The following is an 18,708-nucleotide window of genomic DNA, read 5'->3' as shown; positions in this document are numbered from 1 at the left end:
CCCCGCCCGAGAGGATGGAGAAGGGAAGGGGCGGGGAGCGGGGCGGGCTCTTTCAGCGCCGCGCGTGCTGCCGGACTCCTGGCTCCTCCCGGGGGTCTCTGCCCGGCCAGAGGAGCTGCCCGGCCGAGCCCTGCCCCGGGGTGACCGCGCCCGGTGCCCCCCGCGCTCCCTGCGGCGGAGCCAGCCCGACACCGCAGGGACACCTCCCCTCTGGCCCGATCTGCGGCCCACGGAGCGCGGGTGATAAGTGCGGGTCCAGCGCCAGAACCCGCGGTATATCGAACTTCAGTACCATTCCTGCTGTGCTACTGGACCCTAGATTTGCTTTGCAGTTGTAATAATTTCTTCTTTCAGACCCTGGTGGTAACAAGCACTTGGCGTACTGTAGTGTGTGCAGACAGGACTATCAGTTACAAGCTGTGCCCGTCTGACACACAGCAAAGCACAGGCCTGCTCTACTGCTGTTTAAACACGGGTTCTGTCACTAGCAGTCACCTCAGCAGGTCTCATCATACCTTCTGGCTGTAGGCAGTCTGTCTGCTAGCAGACCGCATAAACACACCCACTGTGTTAGTGGAAGCCCTTTGATGGGCTGCCAAACTCACAGCAGCACAGAGCTGGAGACAACATGGGGAATAGTCTCTGTGCTGGTGTAGGAATGGAGATGCAATTGCAGCTCAGTTCTTTGCTCCCCAAAAGGCCAAACCACCAAACCAACTTAGAGAACACAAGCTTCCTTCTAGACTGTATGCAGCTGCAAATTTCCACCAGATTTAAGTGTAATGTTGCTGTGACTAAAGCTCTTGAAATGACCAGTTATCAGGTATATAAATGGAACAAATCCCTGGGCTGCAGCAGGGAAAACACGATCATTCTTATTGTCAATAGGAGCCAGGTTTCATCTCATATCATTTTTGTTACTGTTTTGTCCTTGAAACAATACTGGTGATGGATCCCAGTGCCATGAAATAGCAGTACCATGCCTTATAAGTTTTATTCAAGAAACATTTTTTCAGATTCCAGTTAACAGCCCGATGAAATCCCCAAAATACTGACTTCAAAAATACCACATTCAGAGGAAGCATTTTCACCTTAATATTGGCAAATATTTGTCCATTAATTCTAAACCCAAGGCACGGATAACATTGGTGCTCATTCTAAAAAGAGAGCATTTGTCTAAATCACAATTAATTAAAAAGCCAAGAAGAAAAAACAGAAATTATTAAAACCATGTTTTAAGGAAAGGAAACACAAAGATATAATAATAATTCCTGTTGTCAGCTCCTTAAAGTCTTTGATATGACAAAACTGCAAAGCTCATTACCAATTGAGCTTTTTCCATTAGCTGTAGTTTCTCACACTTTACCAAGAGAAAGGAACAGGAAAATTTTACTAGTGTAAAGGAATAAGATCTTCTTTTATCTCTATAGATTTAGATTAAATGTGACTTACTTGAGGGTGTGTGCAGGTAACACTCTTTTCTATACTATGCTAATGTAGGCCTGCACTGTCATCAGTGAAGTAAACGAAAATAAATTTGTGTTTATGTAAATGAGCTCAGGATCTGAACTAATGCAATGCCCGTTGAGCATCTCCAGAGTTGTTTCTTATGCTAGTGTTTGGGCACAGAATAATGTTGTTAAATGTGTTCTCACTGTTAATTTCATGGCTTTGAACTATCCAAGCTGAATATTGATTTGTATGTATACCTACACTGGCTCAGCTCAGCCATTTCCTTTTCTCCCTCTCAAATACCTTTACACTTGTTTTTCAGACTGCTCTCCTCATGGGGAAATGTTCCATCAAGATTCACACAGCTGCCACTGGATCACTCTAAAACCCTTTCCAAAACAATGTCTGTCAGAGTGCCAGTTGTTTGGCACAGCTGAGCTGCCACACCTATCATGAACTGTGTTGTCATGGTTCCCCTCTCAGCCCTCCCCTCCACCTTTCCCTCTTGGTTACCTGCTGCACATCTGCTCTGCACATCTGCTGGTGGTTGCTATGGGCAACCTCACTTCTGGGAGGGAAACAGCTGCTACTGGGAGCCTGTCCTGCTCTTAACCCTTCCTACCTCCTGTGCCACTCCCCCACCTTGGGCCCTCTCCTCACCTGGGACGAAATGCATCGACTTTGTCCTGCTTCAGCATTTTGCTGGAAAGAAGGGGCAGAACTGTGGGTAAGACACAGGAGAAGTAAGCGATGACAAGGCAGTGAATAGCAGTGATTATATTTCACCTCTGGGAGAGGCCATAGTGATGGTTCAAAGAGACCTGATGATGTGGAGCAGGCCTGAGGCCTGCGCTGCCAGGAAGCAGGGCTACACTGGTGGGTTACTGGGGTGGTAATACATCTGTGCTTAGAAATACTGGCAGTTATGGACTTTTAGAATCTCTGTTTTACTGAAATATTGATACATTGCCCATCATTAATTTTTACAGTGTCTCATTCTGATCCTTGGGATTTTCCATATGCTGGAAGAACAGAAAAAAATCAAAGATAACAGTTGTTACTCTCAAACTGGATGTAGAAGTGACAAAATGGTACTACTTGTGATCTGCTCTTTGTTACAGGTATTTTCAAAATTGCATGCAAATTCTTTCAAGTTCTTGAGGTAACTCCAGAACTGTTCCAGTGTAGCATGAAACACATTAATGACAGGTCTTTTACTTGGCAGCACAAGAGAACTAGTGCTTATATCTTGTTCTATCAAGATGATGTTTTATATATATGTGTGTGTGTGTGTGTGTAAGTATGACAGTTATAATTCTTTCTTGCAGGAATGCTTGCAGTCAGTAAGTGGCTGAAGGACTCATCTGGTTGTCTGATCTTTAGGAAAGCAGTACTAATCTATAATCTAAACCCATGGTTTACAGGTTCCAAGTTTGTCTTTAGGAAACCAAAATAAAATATAAAAAATCATTTTGCTAAGGAAAAAAAAACACCTTACTGTGGTTCACAAATGCAAGTTCCTTATCAGCCACACAAATGTCATTGCACACACATATCTCAATTTTATCAAGTTATAAAAGGTTCGGAAATCAACCAACTTACCTCTAGTGAACAGTGGCATTCTTGTAATTGAACACGTAATTAAGCTCATATCTCCATAGCACAGGTGAGCTCTCAGCCTGAAAGGCTCAGACTACAGGAGCTGACATACGAGATTCCACCATGCAATACAGTTTAATGAGACTGCACTGAACTGTGGGGTCCATGATGTTAGCAAAGAAAGCCTACAGTGCACTCCTGGAGGTGAAGCGTTATCTCCTGGTGGCTGGATAACAAATTGATCTTTATTCTAAGTTGTTAACAAGCTTTTGCATGACACTTAGCCCACGACGGTTCTTGACCTTGGTTATGACTTCTATAAATTTGAGAAGTTCTACCACTGACAAACACTTTGACTGCTGGATATCCTGCACAGAAGGAAGCAGAAGTGGATGGATGCAGAATTCCCAGCCCCAGCCAGGTTGAGGTAGGGGTCTCTAGCTGGCTGCTATTGAAGAGAGGCCCTGCAGGTCTGCCTGATGTAATTTGTGTCCCTTTTCCATAGAGAAATTTTCAGCCTAGAGCACAACAGATTTGTTCAAACTTAGGCCCATGGGGCTTTTTAAATTGAAAGCCTTAATTAATGGACCTTGACATAGTTTCATCAGACATTTCCTATTTTCCAGTCTCCCAAAGTGTTTTTTTTTTTTAGTTTGCTTTCTGACTGGATATGCATTGATGGGAGAATGGCTGGTAAAATCTTGCTCTTTATTTCATAATTGCTCCTGTGCTTTACTACTTTAATTTTTATATTCCCTTTTTTCCCTGTTTAACTTATAAACAGAAATTTGGGCCCAGTGACAAGGTATTAAGCAACTCCAGATGTATCTCCTTTTACAGTGCCAAAGGATGAGTGCAATGGAAAACCTGTGAGGTGACTATTGTCAGGAAACAATATCACCACTGCCATCTTGCCCTGCTTTCTGCAGAAACACTTGTGTAATCGTTGTTGGCTGGGACTGATACGGGGAGGGAAGTTGGCTCCTGCCTCATTCTACAGAAATCAGTACTCTGCAGCAGGCTCCTGCTCTGTCCTGCCAACCCTTGGAGTGAGGGAAGTGCAAGACATGGGAAGATCAGATTGAAGGCATTGCTCTGAAAAAACACAGAGAACTCAAGGGGGAGGGTGCATTTTCTTGCCATCCTCATTTTGAAGAAACCAGAGGCAAAGCAAACCACACAAAGTGCTTATACAAATAATTTCAGTGACTCTGGAAGAAATTTGAATAAAAGGGCATAGTCCACTAGTTGTGGGTTACATCTTCCATCTGTGTGAGAGAGAAGATACTGCATGTGAAAACCAGCCAGAGCTGGTACTGTATTGCACTTCCTAATAGCCAGGCAATGGATACCCAGAGGAACATATGTCAATCACAGTCCCATTCCTTGTCTTATGATTAATACAAGACTCAAACAAAAATGAAATTTTCCTCCTTTCTTTTCCCAAACCTGTTCTAAACTGTGGGATCTCAGCACATCGTTCCCGATGTCCAGAGATGCCAGGAGAACCCTTGGGGGTCTCGAAAACCCTGGAATGTTGCCAAGAGTGCTTGGTGGCTTGATTTTGATCCATCCACAGAAGTAACAAGAGTCTGAGGACAAGAGAATCACTTTAGAGTACAAGGTGTAAAAGAGACACATTTAGAGGGTGAGATATAGACTTTAAGGTTTTTGGTACAGGGGGGTTATGGAGACAAGATGGAGAGATCGGGGCGTGTCTTGTCCTTCTTCTTTCTTCTTCTTGTCCTCCATCTCCTGTGATGATGTTGGCACTTAGAGATTGGTTTCTGGTGAAGGTGCACTTGCCAACATGGGCGAAAAGCATTGGGAAATAAAGGTAAATATTGTATACGTAGGTTTTAGTATAAAAAGACATGACCGCCCCGTGGGTGGTCAGAGAGTGCCTGTGACTGCCTGCAGATCAGACCTCTGTTGGGCAGACAGAAAAATTTTGTAGATAAGAAATAATAAACAACCTGAAGACCGAAAGCTGAAGAGTCCAGACTCGTCCTTTGCATCGCGCCCACCAAAGAACCACCCTACCCGTGTCGGGGCAGAGACAGACAGCCGGACCCGACACTAAACCTATTCTAATCATAACCAGAGTCAAACAGTATCTTTGTGAGCAATATCTTCAGCAAAATTAAAAATATAAGCAATCTCTCCCAGAAACAGTCATCAGCCAAACTCTACCACTCACACAAGAGTCCACAGAAAAGTCAACTCCTCAGGTCTTCTTTATCCAAACCATATTAAACCATAAACCCTGTTCTGGAAAGTTTTAGGGTGCTCAATTCATACACCTGCCACCACCACTTACCAAGCTGATTTCAGTGCTGGCACTGTTTATCTATTTATTTTTAATGTGAGGATTTAGAAGTCAAAAATAAGAGTTTACTACAAGATTGATCTTGCATTACCTTGCAGAGCTGGCTTTATGTCTGAGAAGTGGCTCATACTCAACTCTGAGTTACATATTTATCATCTGCAGATGGGATAGGGCAGTTAGGATATTAGCAGTATTCCAATGTAAAAAAAAAAGGATTGATGGTTCTGCTTTTTCTGGATATTGCATGGGCTCTAGGATGATAGCTTTTGTTTTGATTCATGGAATTCATCAGGGTACTCTTAGGACTGGGAAATGCTAGTGCTGGGTTAGGATTTCAAAAGAAGAGAACTTTGGTTTCCTGCTGTGTCTTGACAGTCAATGAAATTATGCTGCTTTGCCTCAAAAGAAGCTATTACCCAGTAATTGGGCAAAATACCTTGTCTCGTGTCACTCACTTTTTATTTTCCTAAGGCAGGGTGCTGTCCACCAGTGATTAACACATCTATATTTCTTTCCAGGATAAAATGGAGTGGACATCTGCTCCTAAAAGGAACATTAGAAAGATCCCTTTTTATTACAGCCTCTTGATGCAGATTGCAAATGACATTACGTGTACATGGCCAAACTCCTAGTGGTGCCAATAAATCAGCCCACTCTGTGGTTTAGTTTCTTATTAACCTACCATGCCTGAGGTTAGGCTGATTCAGCAAGTTCTTCTTGAGGTTTTTTTGGTTGGTTGTTTGGGGTTTTTTTGGGTTTTTTTTTTTTTTTTTGGGCAGCAGTAACAAAGCAGAGAAAATGAGCTTTTCAGTAGTTTTCTCTTTAGCTTCTCAATAGAGAGATGTAAATTCCCTGAAGAATTTACAGGACAGGAAAAACCAAGGCAGTCAAAGTACAGGAGAGCTGTGGCACAAAGGGCTGATGTGAGGATACCTATGTATTAGGAGAAAACCATTTTCACTGAATATCTGGAGTGAAACTCATGCCACCATGCCTCAGAGAGGCCTGAATTGTTGGGATTTATACAGATCAGACCAGAGGGAAACTGCCTCCATGGCTTTGTTCTGCCTTTCAGACAGTAAGTGAATACCATCACCAGGAGGCCAGAGAATTTTCAAGCCTCTACCCAAGATTTACTGCCAAAGAGATAAAAAGATGATGTCATTAGGATAACCCTCCAAGGATGGTTCAGGACTGAAGTTCCTTTTTCACTTAGTCTTGTCATCTTTAATTAAGTTTAGTTAAATAACTCCTTTGATTTAGTTAAATCAACTTACTTGTTGGCTGCCACAGCTGCAATTAAAACAAAGAGTGATGGTTTAGTACCTTCCCCCCAAATGCTCCACCAACACGTTTCACATGGCACATATAATTGTTTTGGACTGGAGGTTTAAAGCTGAAGCCACCAATTCCCACAAAAGCAAACATCCAGAATTTTACTTATCAAGATACATATTAAAATTGCCTATTTTCTATGACTAACTATGTATTAAAAGCTATCAGGTTTTAATACATAGTTAGTACTGTAGGCAGAAAAATAGAGTTGCTGTAGAAACAAACAAAAAAATTCAAACAACTAAAATTGCCGATGGAAGCACAATCTAGTCTTTAAAAGAAGAGAGGAAATGTAAAACCAGCTCTGTAAACTAGTTTGATTATCTGATGCCAGATATGATAATCCCTATACAGAACTGCATGTTGCATCTGCAGCTGGAAATAAAGCATGCACTAAAACAGCAAGCTAAATGGAACCAAGGGATTGTTTACAGCACACAGTCAGTGTCACTAAAATACTGACACTGCATTTTGGAAATACCTCCTCTGACAGTGCTTCCAAAGATGAAAATAGAGGTTTAACTTGTCAGGCTAACAAAAAGAAAAGCTTAAAAAATGCAAGCCAGCAATGAACTGCAAAAGTTAATGCTAAATATGTAGTAATTAACATATATTCTTTGAAACTGTTGTTTGCTACAATCCAACTACAATCCAACTCCAATGTTAACTAGGACTTGTTAGCTTTTTTCCCCTGAAGCTTCATACCATTCCTATGTTGTTATTATTTCCATATTAATTTATCATTATTTACACACAATTCTGACCCCGTCATAATCAATGTCACTACTCCTACAAGTAATGCAACTAGAAGCAGCTGGGCTTTCTATTGTCAGAACTATTTTGTTCTGGGGGGAAAAGCCATATCTGTTAAAAGAAAATATAACAGCAATATTTTTCTCCATCAGGCACAGATAAGTCTGTTGAAGAAAGTCTGTAAAGTGCTCTTTCTGTAGTCCCAGAAGGAAACTTCAGATTCAGACAGCCACAGAACATTTAAAGTAGGGGTTAGCAGATTTGATCTTTACTATGTAATACTCTCATGACAAATGTAAAAATCAGGATTATACGTTGAATAATATGTCTTGTCAGAGATGTAAAATCCTCTGAGCAGGATTTGCATTGCTTCACTGAAGCAATGGTCACATCATACTACCCAAAACAAAAAGCCAGCAGCTGACAGGGACAAGAGGGAAAGAGGGAGAACTGACGGCCAGGTTTTCATCTGCACTTTCTGTTGACAAGTCTTGCAAAAAAAAAAAAAGATCCATGTGCCTTTTCATTGTGTCAGCAGAGTTAATAAAAAAAGTAATTCAGCATGAAAGTGAGTGGCAGAAGCAGCCTCCCCAGAAAGTGCTGTTAATTTCCCACGGTGAGATTGCTTAAACTCACATGGTATTCATGTGACAGCTGACAGATAATCTTCCTGCTCTTCAAAGTGACCTTTTGACTGCCAGCAGTATTACCGTATTTTGCTCTTTTTGTTGTTCCCACCTTCACTATTCTTGGGTACAACCATCTCTCTTTGAAAGGCAGGACTCTGAAATACCCTCTGTGAAAGCTTTAGCTCTGTGGCACAACTTGTCATAGGACAAAGCAGGTTCTTTTTTCTTTCAATTTGTGGAAGGAACTAACACATTTCTCCCGAATTTTCTTTGCCAGGCTGTTTGTTTCTCAAATCATTACTATGGCTCAAAACTTCAGGACAGCAAATGCACCTTTACTGCTGCCAACACAGGTTTTGTGGGCTTTCAGCTCATGGAATCTTTGTTTTTCACGGGAAACCTGCCACAGCCAGCCAACTTCTTATGGGCAGAGGCACTCATGCAGCAGGAGGCCACGTGTGCTTAGTGAGCTGCACTGCAGTGGGCAGCTGCTCTGGGGACTCTGGGGACTGACCCTCTGGTGTCAGGCTTGGCACAGACTCCTGGGGTCACTCCTTCACTGACTTCACCACAACACATTGCTTTGTGCTTGGGTGTCCCTCTACCCACCGCGTTCTTCTCCTCGTATCCACTAGAGGGATAGCTAGGAGCACAGGACCGAGGACACGTTTCCTCACCCCTACCCCCAATGCCACATGCTGCTGCCTTTGGTCACAGTGGTTAGAACCTTATTTTTTGAGTAGTTGCAACCACAACTCAGGATTGTTCATTGTAAATCGCTAATTAGTTAGTGAGAAGAGGTCAGAAATGAGCTTATTGCTGAAGACTGTGTGACAATATGGCATTTTTCCATATATTCCAAAAATACAGGCAGCCTAAATTTGTGTCTGAAATGGCACAAGCACACATTTAAGAGTGAGGAAAAAACAGTAAGAGACCCAAAGAAGATTATGTCTAGCTGGAAAAAGTGGGAGAGTGATGGAAGTATGCCAGAATTTTCTTAGCTACTTCATGTTTCAATGCCTACTGGAAATAATGGAAATATTCCTAATAACTACACAGGAACCTGAATGAAACTTCTGAAGCATCAGAGTCTTATCTTTACAGAGTACAGGATGAGAACAGAAACAGTGAACTCCTTGGCATTTAAGTCAGCATGCTCACAGCCAGCAAGGAACTGATCATTTTTAAGAATCTTTTACCATCTGTTGAAGAAAACTATAGTTTGTTATTGAATGTGAGGCAAGAAGGAAACATTTCTGCATTGCAGATTCAATATTTCTTCAATTTGTGGAAAAGAATATATTAAGGGCAATATGGACTTAGCAGGATCTAGCCTTTGAGCAGAAAGGCTAATCTATATAGATTTCCCTACATGAATGCCATAGTTCTTAATCACATATAAAATACTGAGTATTTTATATTTTCTAGAAAATATATGTCTTAAAATGCTAATAATAGTCAGAAAATCAGTTATTTAGCTTTAAATACAACTATCCTATTTCTACTCAAAAGCACTTCAGACCATTATAATAATTTAATTACAGTAAGTTTTAAGTAACTATCAAGCACTGCAATAAGATGGGGAATCAGCCCTGTACACTTTTAGTTCAAAGACTGCAGAAATTGTTGCCAAGATTTTCCAAACTTCTCACAGATTCTATGTTGCAAGGATAGGACTTGCTTTGGCTGGATTACTGGAGTGTCATTTAAACATGATGCACATGTATATACATACACAGATATCCACAAAAGTACCAGGGACTTCAAGAGAAGTTTCTAGGTGCATGGCCCTAGAGAATGGACCAACGTTTTTTCTTAAAAAGTGACAGGCAAAAGCAAGAAAAACAAACAATGGTGGAGTTACAAGACCAAGCTAACCTGATAAATGGAGCGACATAACCAGAGGGTAGAAAGGAGGCCTTCCTACCTGTCAGGCACACCCACCTCGCTTTTCTGCGGTGGCCATTTCCCTTTGCCTTGTCAAACAGGACAGTGTTTTCTACTGGTAAATACTTTTTGCAAGTTAAAATGACAAGCAAATAGCAGGAAAATGCTCTCCATTCTCCTGAATGTACCATTCTAACTCATTTAGGAGATGCACAGTAGTATCTGATTTGAAAACTGTTACCTGCAGACCTATTCTCTGTTGCAGTGTTCTGCTCATCTCAAAGACACTTGGCAGGGGGGCCAAAGCTTACCTTCTGATGCCAAAGGACAGATGTGCCAGCTGCTGAGATTGGGTTCCAGTCCCAGGATGATCCCCTGCTTACAGTGTGTCTTCCTAAAGACTTTAACAAACAATGAGGTTATTTTTAAGCTTGCCCTTATATGTAACGGGAGCTGTCCTATAACTCCATTTTATTCCATTAAAAGTCTGTTAGAAATTGTGTTTGTTTTATTCAATCTTAGCTGAAGTTCTACCTTTGTACTTTTTAATGTGATTTAATCTACTGTTCCCTTCAGAAGTCCTTTCTCATACCATCATCTCTCTTGACTAAACCAAGTTTACTTTTCTCCCCCTCAAAGGCATGGCCATTCCCTCATCTTCTTCAGGCTAGGGGAAAAATCCATGTGGTTCTCTTCCTGTGGAAAATCACAGTTCTTTGTTGCTCTTGAGCCATTCTCTGGATGGAAATGACAAAGATTTGGTAAATTTGACTACTGCCAGTATGAACCACCATATTGCTCAGTAGGACACTGCCATGATAGACAGTGACACATTAATGCTTTTCACCTGAGGTTCCTGTGGTGCTGAACATTGCTGAGCTTGTATCATAGTTATATTATTGCTCAGAAAACTGAAATAAGAATGAACTAAATGACTTGGTAAGAGACACACTAAATAAATAGTAGGAGGAGATTAATATTAATGTTTCTTTTTCATGCTCTGATGATTCTGAAAGATTTCCCTTGTGTATAATGTAAAGCAATGTTACTGGACTTTAGGGGAAACCAGGATGCTAAAATCTCACTGCATAGGTGACAGAATACAAGAAATGTGTTCTCTTAGGGAGGATCACTACATCCCCATTTGCTGAGTCATGTATCTACCATGCCAGACCCAGACTAGTTTCTTCTACAATATATAAATGTCTTAAAAATTTGTCTTTCTAGAAGTATTGTCTCCCTGGGATGGTTGATCCGTATTTACATTTTTGTTTAATCAAAGTGGTTTTCTGCCACCTTGTTTCTTACCAGAATATATATATAGCCTTTTTTCCCTCCTGAGGACATCATGTATGTTCTTTCCATATCTGACAAGTGCCATGTGGAATCATGGTTTCAAAATATGCAAAAGCAATCGCTGAGAAACACCTATCTTTGCAGAAAATGCAATTAAAAGACCAGTGGCCAAGCCAAAGATCTGTTGCAATGCTGGGCTGGCCTTCTAGGTAAGTGACATATCTGAAAAACAAAAAGCACTACATGTCTGTGGAACCAATCATAATCTTACTGCTATGGACACCTTGTGTAGGCTGGAGAAGCAGTGCACTCCTCCTGGCAGCTCAATCTGAACATCCTCAGCACATGGTGGCATCTTCTTTCTGGCTGACCAGCTTTATCAACCAGCAGCTGTTTAGCCAAGATCTTTAATATAAGTATAATATTTGTGAAACATTAATACTCCCATTCTAAAGCATGAGTCTCTCAAAGGCAGGGCAAGTAGCAGAAAGGCAGATTTACTTCCCCTTTCATGGTGTCATAAAGGATTTTATGCCTTACTATGAATGTTCTGCACTGAGATGCAATCATTAAATAAGAAAGTTGCACTCTCTGACAAATGTTTACAAGCCAACTGCCTTGCAGCAAATAGCACTCTGTGATATCATGACAAACCAAAGAACTGTGCCATACATTTTCAGAACTCAGATGAACTTTCGTGCTTGTGAGGTGGTTGTATAATAGCAGCAAGAACTGCCCACGAGTATTTGCGAAAGGAATGCAATAAAAGAATTTTACAAGCTACTGAAACACGAGTGAGGATTAAAAAAAGAGTCTGAACCTGACTGCTTGGATTCTACTCAGAACAGAAAGAACCAGACCAAATCCTTGATTTTAGCAGTATCTAACTTACAGGCTAACCCTCAAACCAGAACCTAGTATTTATGGTTAGGTGTTTAGGCTTTTACCACATGGAATGGGCCTACTGGGGGTAGACTGCTACAGAAACATTGCTCTCATGAAGAAAATCAGTAGAAAGAGTTCTTCTGAACCATCTCCAATGTGCAGTTACAGTGCACATTCATGTGTCAATAGCCATCCAATATGTCAGTGCCTTTGAAGCCTAACATTTCTGCTTACCTACCTCCCTGTAGATAAGAATACTTCTTTCATAATATCCCACATAGCCATATTATCATCTGTCAGGATGGTCAATTGCTGAAATTTCTAACTTCCAGGAAGTTTTTTAAACACTTAAAAACCAGCAGACAGCTTAATATGCTTCAGACCCAAAAAATTCAATAACCCGTATTTGCTACATTTATAGAATTTACTGAGGCAACTAGACAAAAGAGCCACTTGTAAAGTGGCAGGGAGGAATCTTTGTTAATAATGACTGAGAAGGAGACAAGATTTGCACTGCAGAAAACAAAGTGTGGGTCTTGAATGTGATGAATCCTTGGAGTGTGAACACTTCAGTACTGCAGGTGGGGAGACGTCATTGCCTGCAAGGTTTGGGCAAGATTTTTACAAGATTTGACTTGCCTGGAATGAACAAGCACCCATGCTGGTGCATGGGTACATAGGAAAACAAGAGACAGTAGAACTCCCTCCCAGTTCAGTAGATGTGTAGGCTCCCTGCTTCAGAAGAACCCAGCAGTCACAAATGTTCTGGGCTGTTATCAACATGTGGGGTTGCAAGCCATCCTTGACAAACTCATGTATAAGGACTTAAACCCTTATGTAAGGACTGTTGCTTATCTTAAGGGGACAGTGTTTTGAGACAATGGAACCTAAGATAAGCACACTTGGCACAGCAGGAAGGAGCTGATTCCAGACCTAACAGAGGTAAAGGTTTGGTTAGCAGTGGGAAAAAATTCCCACTGTGACAAAACATAGGAAAGTGTGTGTATAAGCACTTGTTTCCTATCTCAAACGATTGGAATGGCATGTATGCCCCATGGATACCCAGGACCTGGACTCTAGCAAGATGGTACTTCCAGAAGAATGACTCTGGGATTATTGGCTTTGGCACAGGGTTCTCATTTGCACCTTAGGCAGAGGCATCTCTTATAATTAGACTGTAACACCAAACAGTGAAAATAAGATGCTTCAAATCAGAAAAACTAACTGTGGCAGCAGCATTCACATTTAATTTATTGACTTCTAACAATATATAAAAGCCAAATAATTACAAAGAAAGCAAAGAAAATGAAGTAAACCCCAAAAAGGCCTAAGCTGCCTAAGTCATCTTCAGTAGCACTTCCACTGATTACAATTACTATTACCTGCCTGGTCTCAAGCTGCTGTATCATTTCTTCCAGTCCTGTGCTCTCCTGTGCCATGTCTTTACTGTCTTATGACATCTAAAATGGTCTAGACACCTACGTTTAAGCAACTGCATTTCACCAACTCATCATGGTTACAGAGACAAATTGAAACAATAAAGATTTTGTATCTTAATAGCCAATGCAAAAGCTGTTAAAGTGACTGACCTGATTTCTGTCACAGATACATCTCAGCTCAACAAATGAAGGGAAGACAAGAAAAATTGTAGAACACTGAGAAGCAGTGAAATAAGAGCCTGCAGGCTGACATGTCATCCATTCTCCCATTCAAAGCACACTGAATTCCATGTCAATTTTTCCATTCTGTTCAGAGGCTTTTGGCTTGCTCCATGAGATAAAGAAAACTTCTGGTGGAAATTACAATTGTGTCAACTTTTGGGATAAAATTCTATATACCTAGACCAGCCATGGCAACCAGCCTGGCATAGCCAAAGAGAATCATAACTGTTGTTTCTTGCATGTTTTTAACACAAAGATACCAGTGCCCAAAGATTCTAAACCAGCTTTTCTACAGGTCGGAGCATCACTTCTGGTTAAAAAGGTTCTGAATCCAACAAACAAGGTTCTGATTCTTTGACAAAGATCTCTGCACTCACACTTCACTGCGAGACTCAAATCTAAATTAGAAAATTTACAAAATTACAAAATCATTTATCATATGAAGTTGTTTAGTGTAATACATGGCAAGAAGTTATCTAGCATACCTTTACACTTTCCTGCAGCATTTAAGCTGTGCTGATCATCAGATCTTTTTTGTTGAAAACATATGGTTCAAATGCAGAAGATTTATTTCTGACAATTAAATGCAGTCATTTAAGCAAAATACTGTAATGACTACACTGGAGGAAGAATGAAGATAAGGATGTAAGATATAAAGTGAATATTTTTGGTAGCTGATTCTATTCAGGAAAAGAGAAAATACATTTATTTGTGTGTTGATTAGTGCATCTTGGGGCAGTAAATCAGTTTTCCATTCTGGTCTTGTGCACTATGGTTTGTCATTCACACAGATGTGGCCCAAGGAGGAAGAAGCTTCATTGTTTGCCATCTAAGAGATAAGCAAGAAAGGACAACAGTGACTTTATTTGACTGGCAACCTCCCAACATTGCCCTTGTTAGGTGCCTCCAAGTCAGTGATAACTGGGATTAGGACTAAGGAGGGAAGGAGAAGCATGGTTCCTGCTCTGGTGGACCTCACCTCCTGCAAGCTCCTGCAATGATTCAGGGGCCAATGGTGCCTCACCACAGTCACAGAAATACTATGGGAGTAATCTGTGAATGAGAGCTCAAGAGTTTCCATAGCAGAGCCTCAGAGGTTCAGGGCACAGCATGGATTTATACGCTGGCAAGGACCTTGCCTCACTGTTTTCTGCAGCTGTTCGCTGTAGCTTTCTGGGTAAGTTCTTCAGAAAAAGAATTGTAGAAAGTGGGAACATGACTACAGTGAACAGTTGCAGAAAACAGAGCATAAAGGATCAGCATTATATGAAGTGTATTGCCTTGTTTGTTTTCCTTCTCTTTGTGTTAGCTCTGAGTTAATTTCTCTCCCAAAGAGTACTGGGCATAGCAAGGAGAACTAGAATGACGTGACAGTGCCAGCATGCAGTCAGTGGGGCAAAGCACCTGGAAGGAGACTGAAGATGCTTAGAGCCTGATCTATTGCACGTTAATAAAATGAGCTGTTTAATCCTCTATGGGATTTGACATGCAGAAGAAAGGAGGAGGGTTCAGGGAAAGAGAGGGCTGTAAAAATTATGTAAATTTCAAAGAAAAAAAACCAAACAACAAAACCCAGAGAAATTCCAATACAATGTTTGAATGGCATTTGTTGAAATAACTTGTGTAAATGAGACCTGTTAGCAGAGATTTCAATTACAAGGAGCTGTACTTAAAGCATGACTGATTGGAGGCATCATTAGGCACTCCGCTATTTGGCGGTGCCAAAATCAGTCAGCAACTCCTACCCAGCCACTGTTACACAGAGCCTTCCCCCACCTTCTCTTACCATCCCAGTAAAGGCATCAGCGCAGTTTGCCCGTATTTGCTCAGCACTCAGGGGGCTCTTCAGTGCAAACGTCTTTTTCAGTCCTCTTTCATTCCTCACACTAGTTACTGCATCCCTCAAAGCAAAGAACACAGAGCATCCCAAGAAGAATCCTGCCTCACCTATCCCCTGAAAAAGATTTTTAAAAGACAGTCTTTCATATAAACACACACATGCAATCCTATTTTGTATTGCATAGTACACACAAGTAAGCTGCATACTCTGAATGACATTATGATTTCTCCATCAATTAATATTTTTATTCCAACTTTTCAGTTTATCACCAGAGATTTAAAAGTATGGTTTTAAATTGATCTTGCAGCTTCTGGGTATGGTCTGTTAACAAAACTCTAAAATCACTACTTGCCAACCATTAAGGTGACACAACAATATCTGGCTTTCTCTCTTATCAGCTTCCCTGATGTCACAAATAAAACAATTTACTGGACATTTGTTTGAAATGCTAAAGGAGAGGAACTGAAAACATATGTGTTTTATATCAAAATAATTTCTCAGATTGGCCTGGGATCTAAGAACTAGGCTCTGTGATGATCTGCTTACCTTGGATGCATAGATGGCATAAGGATTTTGAGAAGGTGACAGCAGGGAAACACTAAACTGTTCTGGAATATCACAAACAGCAGGGATCTTATACTGATCTGGACCCCGAGTATAGAGGACTCCTTCTGAAGAATACTTTAACTCCTCCATTGTATACAGTCCAACACCTTGAACAAAAGCACCTTCAATCTTTAAATAAGAAAAGAAATGGCACTTATGTACTCATGTTTGGTTAACCAAGAAAACTTCACCAAGAACTCTTTTGTATCACTAGCTGTTACTGTGATATATATGAGGCCTAATGCTCTTCTGTTTGCCTAATAAGATTCTTCAACATTTTGGGGCAACTGCAATGGAAAAGCTTTCACATTCCTCTCTCATACCTGAGAGGACAAATGCTTGTATAATGAAGTGGTGAGATCTATGGACCAGCCTGCAGTGAGTAAAGATGTTTCCTTGCTATCAACTGAGGAAGGCAGAACAAACAACTTGGAGACTGTAGATCACAAACAGGATTTAAGTCCAGTACACACACACACGTTCTGGAAGTACTACAGGTTAAAACCATGGGTAAAATTCAAGCTTCTTTGACATCTACAGACTTCTGACACTGAATCAATTGGAGCAAGTCTATAGGCAAAAGACATTCTAATATGATCTATAAACTAGTAAGAAATTAATATTTTCTGAATTAATGAGGTAATCATCATTTCACAGGAGGACAACAGTGTAATAGAAATAAGGCCTCAGAAAATTCTAGGCACGTACCTGTCCTATATCCACTGCTGGATTTATGCTGCATCCAATGTCCATAACAATGTCTGTTCTGAGGTTCTGTTAATAAAATTTAAATTTATAATATCACCCAGAGAGATGGAATGAAAACATTAGAAAATAATGTGGGTCAGAGCTGGAATTCAGTGAAATAAGAAATGCTGAGATAGAGGCCCTCCATGTACATAATTTCAGAATAATTTCCAATATCTCATCACAAGCAAAATGTCTCAGCTTTTACAGAAGTTTAGCCAGAGACAGCCCTGCTAGATTTTTCCCATTGCTGAAGGAAACCCTCATACAAATGTACAGAAAGAGGACATGTGGTCATCAGTCTATAGCCTTTAGCTGGCCAGATGGTCAAAAGGCTGGAGGTTGAATATTGCTATAAGGTGTTTGCTGGCAAACAGGGACAGAACAAGCAAAGAACATGTTAGATGTCAGCCATAACCCAAAAGGTGAACACACATGACATTGACACGTATGTCAGAAGCTGGTTAGTACCGCATTCTGCTTCAAAATTTTATCTGCTTCAAGCTTCCATTCTGCTCCACCTATAATTCATATTTACACCATTGATATATTTACTATCATATGAAGACAGGTGACTTATTAATCCCAAATCTGAATGATTGTTGGAGCAAGTCTTATTCACATTACTGTCAAAACTTCTCTGACATTCAGTTATTACCTTGTGATCTCCTGTTAGACAGTTAATTTCAACCTCTGAACAAGCAGCTCCAAAAAGAAAATATGTGAATGGCTGTCCTTCCCCTTTCTCCCAGTCCATGTATTCATTGTAACCTCTGATGGAAGAAGCAAGAAGAAAACTGACCACAGTTTACATTATAACAAAGCAGATAAGCAGGTAAGTTTGAAACTGCTTGTGAAATCTTAAGTACAACATCTTAAGGGAAATCTTAAGTAACAGCTCAGAACTTCAAAATTTCATGAAAGTCTACAGAGCACCACTACTTTAGGTTTGATGCCTCTGGTATTTATATAAAATTGTAGCAGACAAACAAGTTATTTCAGTTCAGGAGAGTCTATAACCAGTATAATCCTAGAAATATACAAATAAAAGCACAGTAACCAATACAGAATAAACATTTAAGATCATAGTTACGGGGGTAATAGCACATAAAAGAATTTAGAAAAAGGGAGGAAAACTTGTCAGGACCTATGAAAGAATAATTTACAAGAGATAAATGAAAAAGTCAAAATTACAGAAACAGCCTACAGAATTGAGTGAGAGGGTTAAAAGAGGAATATTGAAATAAAAGTGTAATTATTTAGAAGGGAGTGGGATTCACTGAGGACACCATAGTGGTCAGGAATGATGAGGTAAATCCAAGGACATGAGAGAACAGTGAAATGTGGTATCTTCCAAACATGGGAGCTGTGTGACTAAGGTGTATTTTCTGACTATGTATGACTGAAATGTCTTTGTTGAGCATATTTAAGATTATCATAAAGCAATTACATAGTACAGAACCATGCACTGAAAAAGGGATACGCAAACTCTCATCATCCATTTACCTCAGCTGCCTTTGAGATTCTTGGAAGTAGAGAATATGACTGGCTAAAAACTAGATCAATACAGGATCTGAGGCTTAGGGATCTGCAAATTTTTTTGGACACAATTAAATATCAGTAGCAAAGTATGACTGTTGTGCATTACTGTGGTGATATCAACATTCCTAAAGAGCTGCATAAGCA

At 40.5% G+C, this 18,708-nt stretch overlaps 1 protein-coding gene across 1 annotated transcript in view; it reads right to left on the bottom strand.

Annotated features, from left to right (window-relative positions):
* Positions 1 to 15,124: 15,124 nt before the first annotated feature.
* The window catches only part of AOX1 (aldehyde oxidase 1), a 37,389-nt gene continuing 33,805 nt past the window's right edge, over positions 15,125 to 18,708 (bottom strand). The window contains exons 31-34 of the mRNA XM_071434605.1: positions 17,681 to 17,795; positions 16,984 to 17,049; positions 16,216 to 16,404; positions 15,125 to 15,783 (exon numbers count right to left, since the gene is read on the bottom strand). Coding sequence (XP_071290706.1) covers positions 15,571 to 15,783; positions 16,216 to 16,404; positions 16,984 to 17,049; positions 17,681 to 17,795 — 583 coding nt within the window. The 3' untranslated portion in view covers positions 15,125 to 15,570. The remainder of the gene's footprint in view (positions 15,784 to 16,215; positions 16,405 to 16,983; positions 17,050 to 17,680; positions 17,796 to 18,708) is intronic.

Source organism: Agelaius tricolor, unplaced genomic scaffold (genome assembly GCF_023055355.1).
Source record: "Agelaius tricolor isolate 1412-34295 unplaced genomic scaffold, bAgeTri1.0.p SCAF_10, whole genome shotgun sequence".
Lineage (NCBI taxonomy): Eukaryota > Metazoa > Chordata > Aves > Passeriformes > Icteridae > Agelaius > Agelaius tricolor.
The sequence above is the reverse complement of the archived record's forward strand: the minus strand, read 5'-3'. Positions and strand labels throughout refer to the sequence as shown.